Source organism: Somniosus microcephalus, chromosome 15 (assembly GCF_052327205.1).
Source record: "Somniosus microcephalus isolate GS21.2 chromosome 15, FLI_Smic_1.0, whole genome shotgun sequence".
Classification (NCBI taxonomy): Eukaryota; Metazoa; Chordata; class Chondrichthyes; order Squaliformes; family Somniosidae; genus Somniosus; species Somniosus microcephalus.
The window spans coordinates 31,830,994-31,844,660 of record NC_141001.1 but is presented as its reverse complement, the minus strand read 5'-3'; the positions used below and the strand labels follow the sequence as shown (position 1 = coordinate 31,844,660).

Genomic DNA, 13,667 nt, shown 5'->3' with positions numbered 1-13,667 from the left:
AAATACTTCTATCATATTGTACCATAATCGGCATTGTTCTAATGAAAAAACTATTTTTCAAGTTTTATTTGTATTTCCTCATACCAGGCAGCATCCTAGTGAACCTGTGTTGTATCCTCCCTAAAAGCCTCAATATTCTTCCTATAGCATGGGGCCCTATATTGCACACAGTACTCTAAGGGAGGTTCTTGTAAAGTTTTATATAAGCTTATCATTACCTCATGGTATTTATATTCTATACCTCTTGAGATAAAACCTAGATGTCTATTAGCATTTTTTTTGAAGCCACATTAACTTGAGGTGCTGCCTTTAATGCCTGTACTCCCGAAATTCAGCTGATTCTTCCACAGCACCACACCTACTTACATTCAGAGTATAATTACCGTATTTCTTTTACCAAAATGCATCACCTCACACTTACTGAATTCCATCTCACACTTTTTAGCTCATTCCCCCTCCTTATCAATAATACCTTTACAGCTTCATTTGGTCTTGTAAATAATTAACTATATCTCCTATTTTGGTATCATCTGCAAATCCCGACATCATTCCCTCTCGGCCTATATTCAATCATTGATGTACATGATGAACAGAAGTGGCCCCTAAACTGAACCTTGAGGGACACCTCTATCCACTTCCACCCACTCTGGAAAAACTGCCCATAACACCTCCTTCTAACCAATTTTTAGTCCAGTTCGCTATCCTCCCCCTAATTCCATACCCCTTAATCTTCATATAGACTGAAAAGTCTTATCATGACATGGCAGCATTATAACAAATGTAGGTGTTTCAAAGCCCCACCGAATTCAAAGGGTTCCGAAAATCTATCTTCAAGCTAGGGTGGGATTTAAACAAAAAGAAATACAGTATAAAAAAGCATAATCCTCCAGTCGCTGTAATCAGGGAAACTAGCAGGCCGATTTTTTTGCAAATACATGGGATAATAATTGTTTTCAGAGTGTTAACTTCCATTTTACTAATGACTTGATTTATTGCCTCACTAGTACATCTGGGAAGAGAATTTTAAAATTGGAAATTGGCCAAGTGTGCTGATCTTTTTATGACTGCAATTATTACTGTTGTGTCTGCGGTTTTAATGTCTTTTTTTTAAGGAGGGGTGGGGGTTGGGAGGAAGGTACTAAACAACAACTCTGTGAACTGTTGAATACTAATTGAATTAATTGAGCTTAAAACGTATGCAGTGGAAGATGGTGAATCGTTCTACTCCCTGTACTGACAGCACACACAGCCTCTTAATCACTCAAAACCGTGCAGAAGAGAAATAGGACCCATCACATTAGTTCTGGCATTACCTGATTAATTCACAGCAGCCACCATGGCTGAAAACAACAGTGACTTAATTTAAAAAGTGCTTAGGACATACAGACACACACACACATACACACACACAAAGGAAGCTTTGGCGAACACCTTTCCTCAAAGGCAATTTTAACCCCCAAAAACAGATGGGTTTGGGTCAGGTGGAAAGTAAAAATGTTAAAAATTTCAAACAGGAATCCAACCCGCCCACTTCCAGTTTTAACATGGGACAATGGGCGGACGACCGGGAGGCGCGAGCGGGAAGCTTAAAAAGGCTTCAGAGACCCAGGTAAGGCCTCAGACCGCGAGTATCAGCGGGAGGCGCGAGCGGGAAGCTTAAAAAGGCTTCAGAGACCCAGGTAAGGCCTCAGACCGCGGGTATCGGCGGGAGGCGCGAGCGGGAAGCTTAAAAAGGCTTCAGAGACCCAGGTAAGGCCTCAGACCGCGGGTATTGGCGGGAGGCGCGAGCGGGAAGCTTAAAAAGGCTTCAGAGACCCAGGTAAAGCCTCAGACCGCGGGTGTCGGCGGGAGGCGCGAGCGGGAAGCTTAAAAAGTCTTCAGAGACCCAGGTAAGGCCTCAGACCGCGGGTATGGGTGGGAGGCGCGAGTGGGAAGCTTAAAAAGGCTTCAGAGACCCAGGTAAGGCCTCAGACCGCGAGTGTCGGCGGGAGGCGCGAGTGGGAAGCTTAAAAAGGCTTCAGAGACCCAGGTAAGGCGTACCAGTCTCCAACCTCAGAGGGAAGGAGAGAGGTAAAAAGTAATCCAAGTGTGATGTCACTAGAAAGCGGGTAAGTGATTGGTTGGTGAGTATTTCTCTCTTATTTAAGCTTAAACTCTGTGGTTTATAGTTTCTAAGGTGTGATATTCATCATCTAGAATCGGGGCAGAGGGTATTTAAGAATAATATTAATAAATGTAATTAATTACATAGAATGGGAGATCAGGTGATGTGTTGCTGCTGCAATATGTGGGAGCTGGTGGACACCATTGATGCTCACAGTGATCACATTTGCAGTAAGTGTTGGCTGCTCGAGGAATTCCGGCTCCGTGTTGAGGAGCTGGAGTCCGAGCTTCAAACACTGAGACACATCAGGGAGGGGGAGAGTTACCTGGACTCTGTGTATCAGGAGGTAGTCACACCAATTAGATTAATTAATTCAGATGTAGTCTGTGGCCAGGGTCAGGATGGTGTGACTAGAAGTGAGGCAGGTACGGGGATCCAGGAGGCAGTGTTGGAGGAGCCGCAGCCCTTGCTCTTGTCCAACAGGTTTGAGGCTCTTACTCCCTGTGAGGATGGGAACGGGGACTGCGGGGAGGATGAGCAACGCGGCCACAGCACCGTGGAACGGGGGGCCATTCAAGTGGGGGGAGATAAAAGAAATGTTGTAGTGGTAGGGGACAGTATCGTTAGGGGGATAGATAGAGTTCTTTGCAGCCGAGAGCGAGAGTCCCAAAGGCTGTGTTGCCTGCCCGGTGCCAGGGTTAAGGACATCTCCTCTGGGCTGGAGAGAAACTTGGAGTGGGAGGGGGAGGATCCAGTTGTCGTGGTCCATGTTGGTACCAACGACATAGATAGGACAAGGAAGGAGGTTCTGCTTGTAAAGTCTGTGGGTTGTACGGTTAATAACGACACAGACTTCAGGAGTAACAAACAAACAGGTCTTTACTATTCGAAGGTCAGGGCGAATCTGCCCCAGCAATCCTGCCACAACACTTATATACTGGTGTGGTCACTATCGGTATTACAGTATACAGAAGCCAAACAAATAGTGCCACACCTAAAGTAGTTCTCTTAAAGGTGAACGGTTACATTCAATAGTTCCCTTAAAGGTAGACGGGTACATACACTACAATCCTCCCTTTTTAGCTTATTACTTACAGAGTCCCCGTTAAACATACATATCTTCAACTTCCTATAAAACAAATTACAGATATAATCTCGGTGGAGTCAATGTCATATAAAACAATTTACAGATATAATCTTGGTGGGAACAGTTCACAGGTTCAGTCTCTGCGGAAACAGTTCATAGATTCAGTCTCTGATCTTGACTCGTTCCAAACCACATCTCTTTGGTGTAGCCGGTTCATATGGCTAGCGTGACTCCTCCATAGCCTTTTTCTTGACGTAACAGCTTGAACTTTCGTCCTGTTGAACCAGCAGTGCGGACTTTTACAACCAACTGGCTGTCTTGATATTTTCCAGTTTTTCAACTAATTTAGTTCCTTTCGTAGTGTCCCGCCTGAGATGGTAGAAGTGCTAATATTTTAGACAGTTATTATCTTCTGCTTCTTCTTTTTCTTTTCTGCCTTTTTGACACTCTCGGAGCTCCTTTCTCGGCTGCCAGCTGTAGCGCCACCAACTCTCTATGTTCCTTAGACCTTAAGTGCTTCATCCGGATTTCAGCACTTTGGGAGTTTTCATCACAAACTGAGCAGACCAGATCCTCGTAATATTCAGTGTCACTCAACAGGTCATGGTAATATTCGGGGTCGTCCTGAGTTAGGCCAGTGAGAGGCCCTTCTACTTCCTTCTTATCCATCTGGACGTTAGCCGACGGTGGTTCCTTCCCTAACCATCTTTCTTGAAAAGACTTCTTCAAACATTCATATTCATTCCGCTCTTCCGGGGATGTCTGCCATTCCTTCACTACTGGCCTCATTTGTGAGTTCAACACCTTCCCTTCCATCGGGGATTTCGTTGTCAGGCTATTTAATCCTTCTACTGGAGTATCTGTTTCCACCCCCTTCTGTTCCCCTTGACGCAATTCAGCGTACTTTTGGCATCCTTGTAAAAGCTGTGTTGCCACCTCAGCTACCTCCGTGACTTTTGGAAGCTCCGAATTCTTTCCCTTTGAACCCTGAAACTCGTGTTCCCATTTTGGAGTCTTGTCCCTCAGTGTGTGTAAGAGTTGGCTGGCCATTAACTCTTCTACGGGGACACTGTGGATTAGAGTCTTCTCCATTTCATCCACCTTTCCCTCCAATGTTTTCACCTTCCTTTCCTCCGGTACTTTGGTTTTAAGCGCTCGAAGAAGTTGCGCCTTGATGTTCTCTAACTCCTGTTCAGGGGCCATTCCTACAGTCTCTGTGATCCTTCCAGTTGCCTTTCCTTCCACTGCCCGGATTCCTAGTTGAATATGTTCTTCAAGTTGTTGAACCTCGGCCATTGCCGCCTCATATTTGTCCTGGGTTGCCTTCAATAATTTAATGAGTTCTTGGACATCTTGAATTTCATGTTCTGCTATGTCTTCCACCTCTAATTTTTCATCGATGGATGGAATCTCTACCGATGAGTCTGTCTTGGCCTGGAGCTCATCAAACATTTCCTGCAGCCTTTGTAATTCTCGCTCATGTTCAACCTTTAGCTGTTCAGATGCTTTCACTAAAACTAGCTTTTCGGAGGTTGCTGAGTTAACCCCTTCCAGGATTGTAGTCTGGGCCTGTTCATACTGTTCTTTCAACTTGTTACACTCTGCTTGCAACGAGTCGTAGAGATGAACTGGGATAAAATCCTGGCTTCCTGAAGATTCCTCTTCCTTTGGTTCGTTCTGTAAATATTCTAGTTCCTGAACAGCATCAGGGGAATGTGATTGGTATTTGGCCACGATGGCTCTATGGTCGCTCTCTGCTTGAGCTAGCTGTCTCTGTTGTCTTTCCAGGTTCTCCCATTCGGTGTCCCAGAACATTTCCATATTTTTCATCTCTTGTACGAGACGGTCACTCAACTGTTCTAATTGTTGTCGTACTTTGACATAAGTTTGAGTCCGAACTCGGTGTTCTTCCGTCGTGGATGAATCCTTTGCTTGAACAGGCTCAGAATTCTCTGTCAACCTGGAGTTCTGCTCTGCAGCTTTATTCTTCTTGGTAACATAAGTCCTTCTGCATGTCTTCGTTTCCTTCCCCATCGTCGGCAAGTCCCTTTTAGCCTTGTCTTCCATATTTGAATTGGTCTTATCGTCATCCATTTCAGAATCTGAGCTGATAGCTTGCACTGAGTCCTCCCTCATTATGGCTTTTAGGTAGTGCCATTCCATATCTATTTTCTTAATCCACTCCCGTCCTAGAAGTGGTGGTCCTCCTTCAGGTAATACGTACAAGTTCATTCTTGGGTGTTCTTTACCCCTATCTCTCACCTTGACTCTTATTTTCCCCATGGGGTATACGTTATGCCCCGTGTATGTCTGTAATACGAACTTGGTATTTCTTAAAGGTATGTGAGAGAATAGCCGGTGGTAGTCCCTTCGGTTGATGACTGATAGAGCTGATCCAGTGTCCAGCTCCATCCTTACTTGGACTCCAGCTATTTTTAGTATGACCCAGATGGTTTGTAGATCCGTTTCTTTACCCACATTGTGGATTCTCAGGCTACTCAGCTCCTGGTTGTTTGGGTCTGAGTCTGAATTCTGTTCGTCTGAACTCTTCTCAGCCACCTTGTGTACCTTGTTGTACTTTTCTTGTGGTGGCTTCCTTTGATTGTTGGTCTTCTTCCCTGACCGGCATACCTTCGCGATGTGACCCAGTTTGCCACATTTCCTACACTCTTGGTTCTTAAACCAGCATTGATTCTGGTCATGCGTTGTCTTCCCACAACGGTAGCATTTTGTTGTGCTTGAAGTAATTTGGTCCACCCCGAGTGCCGCCGCCTTTAGTTGCATTTCCGCCGTTCCTTTCGCTGCGGCTTCGTGCGATGCAGCTATAAGGACAGCCCTGTCCAGTGTGAGGTCGTTCTCTTCCAGTAGTCGCTTCTGCGTCCGTTCTTTGGACAATCCGCATACGAGCTTGTCCCGCAGTGCTTCTGTCAGATTCCCTCCGAACTGGCAGTATTTCGCTAGCCTACGCAGTTCGACCAAGTACTCCGCATTTACTTTCGTCTTTCCTCTGCGTTCTTGCGTAGAATTTGAATCGTTTAGCCAGCATCAACGGTGTGGGGTTCAAGTGGTCCTTCAGCACAGCCACAATCTCTTCGAAGGTCTGATCCGCTGGTTTATCTGGTGCTATTAGATGCTTCAAGAGCCCGTATGTTTTTGCCCCCATCGAGTTTAGCAATGTTATCGCCTTGTCGTCTTCCTCTATTTTGTTGGCTTCGCAATAGATCTCTATGCGTTCCACGTACGTGGCCCAGTCTTCTATTTCAGAATTAAAGTCGTTAATATTCCCTCGCTTAGGCATCTTTCTTCCCTTGGGAGCAGCACCAGTATTTCTTTAAGTATTCTTATTTATTTGTTTATTTCTAAGATGGCGGTTTTCCCGTGAAATCGGCGGTTTCCCGCTCTTTCCTTCTCTCCCCGCCCACTTCAATGGCGGTATGTCAGTTAAGATGGCGGTTTTCCCGCGAAAATGGCGGTTTCCCGCTCTTCCTTTCTCTCCCCGCCCAGTTCAATGGCGGTTTCCCGCTTCTGTCGTCTCCTCCGCCTAATGGCGGCTTCCCGCGTTTCTTCCTGGTGGAAGGGGTATGCTTTCCCCACAGCAGACAGGTTCAGCCGCTGGGCTGGCTCTCGCACAGCTCCCCTTACTCGGCTCTGTCTTTTCCTCCCGCCCGCACGGCTCTACCGGCGCTGGGTACACCCCGTTAACGGAGGACAGTTCAGCCGCTGGACTGGCTCTCGCGCAGTCTCTCTCACCGTACCCGGCTCTGTCGCTCTCTCTCCCGCACGTTCGGTTCTACCGGCCCTGGGTACCCCGTTGGTGGAGAACAGTTCAGCCGCTGGACTGGCTCTCGCACAGTCTCTCTCCCCTTGCTCAGCTCTGTCTCTCTCTCTCCCGCACGTTCGGTTCTACCGGCTCTGGGTACCCCGTTGGTGGAGAACAGCTCAGCCGCTGGACTGGCTCTCGCGCAGTCTCTCTCCCCTTGCTCGGCTCTGTCTCTCTCTCCCACCCGCACGGTTCCTGTTCGCCTCCCAGCCCTCTCGCAGACCGGTGTTTCCCTCCCCGGCTGCAGCTGGGTTTCTCTTCCCGCGCCTACTCCCAGTCTCAGCGCTTCGTGGCTGCGGTCGCTGCCTGGCTTTTCCCGCCGATCGAGGTCCGACTGTCTCACGACGCCGTTGGACCCGACTTTCTGACCGGCTCCGTTCCCCCTCGACCGTGGTCGAGTGCACAGCCCTTATCCTCCGGATATTCTCTACCCTTCCCCTACTCACAGTCTCCGCGGCCGCCTTGTTTCCAGCTGATCGGCTCACTCCGCACCGTGGTAGAAGGGTAGTCAGTGCCTGTTGCAGACGGAAGCTTTTATTGCTAAAGTCTTCCTCCTTCCTCCTGCTGCAGCCTCGTGTTTTCTTTCAGCAGCACGACGAGGGCGGTTGCCTCTCTTCGACGCTCTTCGTTGCTTTGGTAGTCTTGCCGCAGGGTACGATCGGACTCGTCGCCACTGTAAAGTCTGCGGGTTGTACGGTTAATAACGACACAGACTTCAGGAGTAACAAACAAACAGGTCTTTACTATTCGAAGGTCAGGGCGAATCTGCCCCAGCAATCCTGCCACAACACTTATATACTGGTGTGGTCACTATCGGTATTACAGTATACAGAAGCCAAACAAATAGTGCCACACCTAAAGTAGTTCTCTTAAAGGTGAACGGTTACATTCAATAGTTCCCTTAAAGGTAGACGGGTACATACACTACACTGCTGAGGGAGTTTGAGCAGCTAGGGGCCAAATTAAAAAGCAGAACCACAAGGGTAATAATCTCTGGATTACTACCTGAGCCACATGCAAATTTGGCTAGGGTAAATAAAATTAGAGAGTTAAATGCGTGGCTCAAAGCCTGGTGTGGGAGAAAAGGGTTTTGCTTCCTGAGACACTGGCATCAGTACTGGGACAGGAGAGAGCTGTTCCGTTGGGACGGACTTCACTTGGCCAGTGCTGGGACTAGAGTCCTGGCGAATCGAATAACTAGGGCTGTAGAGAGGGCTTTAAACTAATTAGTGGGCGGGAGGTTTTAAGAGAGCGAAAAATAAAAATGACAGCGGAGAAGGCAATAGAGCAAGGTAGCAGTGGGGGAATTAAAAACCAGAGCGTGTCAGGAAGGGACAGAATGTATAATGATAAAGGTAAAGTAGTAAAAGGGGTAAAAGCAGGAATAAATTTTCAGAAAACATATTTGAAAGTTCTTTATCTGAATGCACGCAGCATTCGTAACAAAATTGACAAGTTGACGGTACAAATAACTACACATGGGTATGATCTGGTGGCCATTATGGAAACATGGCTGCAATATAATCATGACTGGGAACTAAACATACAAGGGCATTTGACAATTAGGAAGGACAGACAGGAAGGAAAGGGAGGTGGGGTTGCTATGTTAATCAAGGATGGAATCACTGCAATAGTCAGAAATGATATTGGGTCATAGGATCAGGATAGTGAAATAGTTTGGGTGGAGATAAGGAATAAGAGGAAAAAGTCACTAGTGGGCGTAGTCTATAGGCCTCCTAACAGTTGCAACTCTGTTGGTCGGAGTATAAATCAGGAAATAGTTGGGGCTTGTAATAAGGGAACAGCTATAATCATGGGGGATTTTAACTTTCATATTGACTGGACTAATCAAATTGGGCATGGCAGCCTTGAGGAAGAGTTCATAGAGTGTATTAGGGACGGGTTCCTTGAGCAGTATGTAACTGAACCAACCAGGGGGCAGGCAATCTTAGATCTGGTCCTGTGTAATGAGACAGGATTAATAAAAAAATATCCTAGTGAAGGATCCCCTTGGAATGAGTGAGCATAATATGGTTGAATTCCAAATTCAGTTTGAGGGTGAGAGAGTTGGATCTCAAACCAGCGTACTGAGCTTAAATAAAGGAGACTATGAAGGTATGAGAGTAGAATTGACTAAAGTGGACTGGGAAAACAGATTAAAGTGTAAGACGGTACAAGAGCAGTGGTCTACATTCAAGGAGATATTTCACATCTTTCAAGATAAATATATTCCACTGAGGAAAAAGGGGAGTAAAAGAAAAGACAGCCATCCATGGCTTAGTAAAGTAATAAAGAATAGTATCCGACTGAAAACAAGGGCATATAAAGTAGCCAAATCTAGTGGGAGGATAGAAGATTGGGAAGCATTTAAAAGCCAGCAAACAATAACTAAAAGATTAATTAAGAAAGGAAAGATAGATTATGAAAGTAAACTAGCAAAAAATATAAAAACAGACAGCAAGAGTTTCTACAGCTATATAAAAAGTAAAAGGGTGGCTAAAGTGAACGTTGGTCCCTTAGAGGATGGGACTGGGAAACTAGTGGTGGGAAACATGGAGATGGCAAAGACGCTGAACAAATATTTTGTATCAGTCTTTACAGTAGAGGACCCTAAAAATATCCCAACACTGGACAAACAGGGGGCAATGGGGGGGGGGGGAGGCGCTAAAGATGATTAAAATCACTAAGGAGATGGTACTCAGTAAAATAATGGGACTTAAGGTGGATAAATCCCCCGGACCTGATGGCCTACATCCTAGGGTCTTGAGAGAAGTGGCGGTAGGGATTGTGGATGCATTGGTGATTATTTTCCAGAACTCCCTGGACTCAGGAAAGGTCCCAGCAGATTGGAAAACTGCTAATGTAACACCCTTATTTAAGAAGGGAAGTAGACAAAAAGCTGGAAACTATAGACCAGTTAGCCTAACATCTGTGGTTGGCAAAATGTTGGAGTCCATTATTAAGGAAACAGTAACAGAGCATTTGGATAAACATAATTTAATAGGACAGAGTCAGCATGGTTTTATGAAGGGGAAGTCATGTTTGACAAATTTGTTCGAATTCTTTGAGGATGTAACATACAGGGTGGATAAAGGGGAACCAGTGGATGTAGTGTATTTGGACTTCCAAAAGGCATTTGACAAGGTTCCACACAAAAGATTACTGATCAAGATAAGAAATCACGGGATTGGGGGTAATATACTGGCATGGGTGGAAGATTGGCTATCTAACAGAAAACAAAGAGTTGGGATAAATGGTTCATTCTCGGGCTGGCAATCAGTAACTAGTGGTGTTCCGCAGGGGTCAGTGCTGGGACCCCAACTCTTTACAATCTATATTAACGATTTGGAGGAAGGGACCGAGTGCAACATATCCAAGTTTGCCGACGATACAAAGATGGGAGGGAAAGCAGTGAGTGAGGAGGACATAAAAAACTTGCAAAAGGACATAGACAGGCTAAGTGAGTGGGCAGAGATTTGGCAGATGCAATATAATGTTGGAAAGTGTGAGGTTATGCTCTTTGGCAGAAAAAAAATCAAAGAGCAAGTTATTATCTAAATGGAGAGAAACTGCAAAGTGCTACAGTACAAAGGGATCTGGGGGTCCTAGTGCATGAAACACAAAAAGTTAGTATGCAGGTGCAGCAGGTGATCAGGAAGGCCAATGGAATCTTGGCTTTTATTGCAAGGGGGATGGAGTATAAAAACAGGGAACTCTTGCTGCAGTTATACAGGGTATTGGTGAGGCCACACCTGGAATACTGCATGCAGTTTTGGTTTCCATATTTAAGAAAATATATACTTGCTCTCGAGGCGGTTCAGAGAAGGTTCACTCGGTTGATTCCGGAGATGAGGGGGTTGACATATGAGGAAAGGTTGAGTAGGTTGGGACTCTACTCATTGGAGTTCAGAAGAATGAGAGGCGATCTTATCGAAACATATAAGATTGTGAGGGGGCTTGATCGGGTGGATGCGGTGAGGATGTTTCCACTGATGGGTGAGACTAGAACTAGGGGGCATAATCTTAGAATAAGGGGCTGCCCTTTCAAAACTGAGATGAGGAGAAACTTCTTCACTCAGAGGGTAGTAAATCTATGGAATTTGGTACCCGAGAGAGCTGTGGAAGCTGCAATATTAAATAAATTTAAAATGGAGATAGACAGTTTCCTAGCAGATAAGGGAATTAGGGGTTACGGGAAGAGGGCAGGGAAGTGGACGTGAGTCTAGATTCGGATCAGCCATGATCCTATTGAATGGCGGAGCAGGCCCGAGGGGCCGTATGGCCTACTCCTGCTCCTACTTCTTATGTTATGTTATTATGGGTCGGTCGTTGAAATCTTTTAAGGCGGTTGTGTGCCTTCATTTTAACAGGGTTTCTATTTTTAACCCATGATGGTAATTGGAGACAAGGAGGGCTGGATCCAGCACTGCTTACGGGGGGAGCAGAAGTGTTTCCTCCAGTCCCAACAAGCTTACCCTGAAAACCCCTCAACCTACCCCCCCATCTCCCCCGAACCCTCATCACTGACTCTCCGATCCCCCCAGCTCTTGCCCCCGAACTCCCCTTGCAATCTCCCCATGATTTGTCAGCTTCCCTGACGCTTCCCCCCACGATCACCCCGACTGCCCCGCGATCTCTCCTCCCCACCACCACTAAACTTATCTGCTCCTCGGCTGCGGCCTTTTCCGGAGCCTTCCTCGCCTGACAGGCAGCGGAGCCCGTCAATCAGGCTGGCTTATGGGTGGGGAACTGGGCGGGGGCGGGGGGGGGGGCGGAGAAAAATCACATCCGCCGTGGAGCTTTAACTCCACGGCATTCGGGAAAACCCGCACTTCTGGGTATCTCGACAATCACTCTTCTACCACCACCGCTCCAAAACCCCATCCCTGTATATATGGGGCCAAAGTCCTTTAAAAAAAAATCACAAGCAGCGGTGCATGACAGGCAAAAAGCAGGGAGAGAAGAAGGGGTGATAGCAGCATAGAGCTGAAGATGCAGTTTGAGCGACAGAGTCACTGAACAGATGACAAAGGCAGAGTGTGGGCAGAGGTGAGTGGCAACTAGAAGTGCAGAGCAGGCAGAGGTAGTGACAGTGACAGATGCACGGAGCAAGCAGAGAGGGGCAAGAATAACAAATACACAGCATAGAGCAAAGAGGAGACAAGTGCACTGTATTAATATTTAAGAGCAAGTCTATAAAAGGCCTTTAAATATGACCAATCCCCAATCCCTGGAGAGTGATTGCTGTTATCTTGAATGGCAGAGCTATTTGGTTTCTTACAATGGAATAAATGGGTAAAATAAGAGGTCAGTATTCACATCATCACAGGGCCTCCAATGCATTCTTAGGGAGGAAAATATTTAGAGCTAATCATATTTTTAGATACCTATAATTATTCCAACTTACGTCCTCTGTTGGAAACCCAGTGACAGAGGTTCTAACTGTCCCTGAGAGGCAGGGCAGTGTTTCAGGGAAAGTAACATTGATTTCATACTTGTTTTTATGTGATTGCATTGAAAACAATAAATGCTGAAAACGTCCAGGATCTGAGACGATTTGGATGGGCACCACTTGAAATATTAACCTTTCATTTTTCTTTCTGATCTAGTTGGACCTGTTGTGCATTTATCTGAGATTTACAGCCTATGCATCTTTACCTTTCATCCTTTCTTTTTTCATTACATTTTGCTATATAACAGGAAGGAAAATGCACAGTAATGTTCCAATAAATATCCTGATCGGGACCTGGGAGCCTTTGAGTGGGGCCATTGTTGTTAAATGACAATATTGGCGGTCACCAAAACCCACCCAGATCTTAAGCACCAAGAGTTCCATATAAGAGGAATTGGATATATTTACCTGTGTACAGAGAGATGTGCAGTGAATCGATAATTTCAAACTTCACTCCAGGGAGAAATGGCCGCCACTGGAAGAGAAAAAATAATCAGTGAGCAGGTGGCTGCTGAGAGATATTCTCCAGGGTCTCAATCATGAACTGGGATTCCAGATGTTAGCATAACTTTTGATAGTGGAGGACATGCAAATTAAGCCTCTCCACAGAAGAACTCAATACACTTTAAAAAAAAACTTTCACCACTTTTTAACATAGAATTTGTGCTCTTCAGCACAATTGGCATGCACCGTTTTTTAACACAATCTTTTCCCTTTTCTCCCTTTCACCCGGACTCATCCTGGGGTAAGATTCCTAGCTGCAAAAGCCCATCCTCGTGGCTATTTTTCATGTATGAGCCTAGGCAGCGAGTTTTGCTAAGCTATTAATCTGTGGGGAATCCCAGGTTACCGCAACCCTGTCCTCATCCAATATCCAGCTACATGCACATTCTAATAGGGGATCGCAGGATAGTTATCAGGAGTGGGGACCCTGGCTGGGGCACATGGGCCAACTGGAACACCCCCTACTGCTGCGCTGGCTGAGATTAACTAACTCAGTCTAGGACCAGAGATCAAATCCAGCAATCCAACACCTCCCACACATTAGTGTATTAATCTCATCTAATTACTGAAACTCACTTATAACCCAGGAGTGGGCCTTTGGCGTAGCGGTAGCATCCCCGCCGCTGGGCCAAAAAGCGTAGGGTTTCAAACCCTGCTCCAGACAGTCCCGGCAAGTGGAGTCGGAGCACCGGCTCTAAAT

The 13,667-nt window shown here is 46.1% G+C and overlaps 1 protein-coding gene across 3 annotated transcripts in view; it reads right to left on the bottom strand.

The window, feature by feature from the left end:
* The window catches only part of LOC147106611 (N-acetyl-beta-glucosaminyl-glycoprotein 4-beta-N-acetylgalactosaminyltransferase 1-like), a 950,756-nt gene that overhangs the window by 250,114 nt on the left and 686,975 nt on the right, over positions 1-13,667 (bottom strand). For all 3 annotated transcript variants that reach the window (XM_086007621.1, XM_086007622.1, XM_086007623.1), the window contains exon 9: positions 12,872-12,938. In XM_086007621.1, the coding sequence (XP_085863747.1) occupies positions 12,872-12,938 (67 nt within the window). The remainder of the gene's footprint in view (positions 1-12,871; positions 12,939-13,667) is intronic.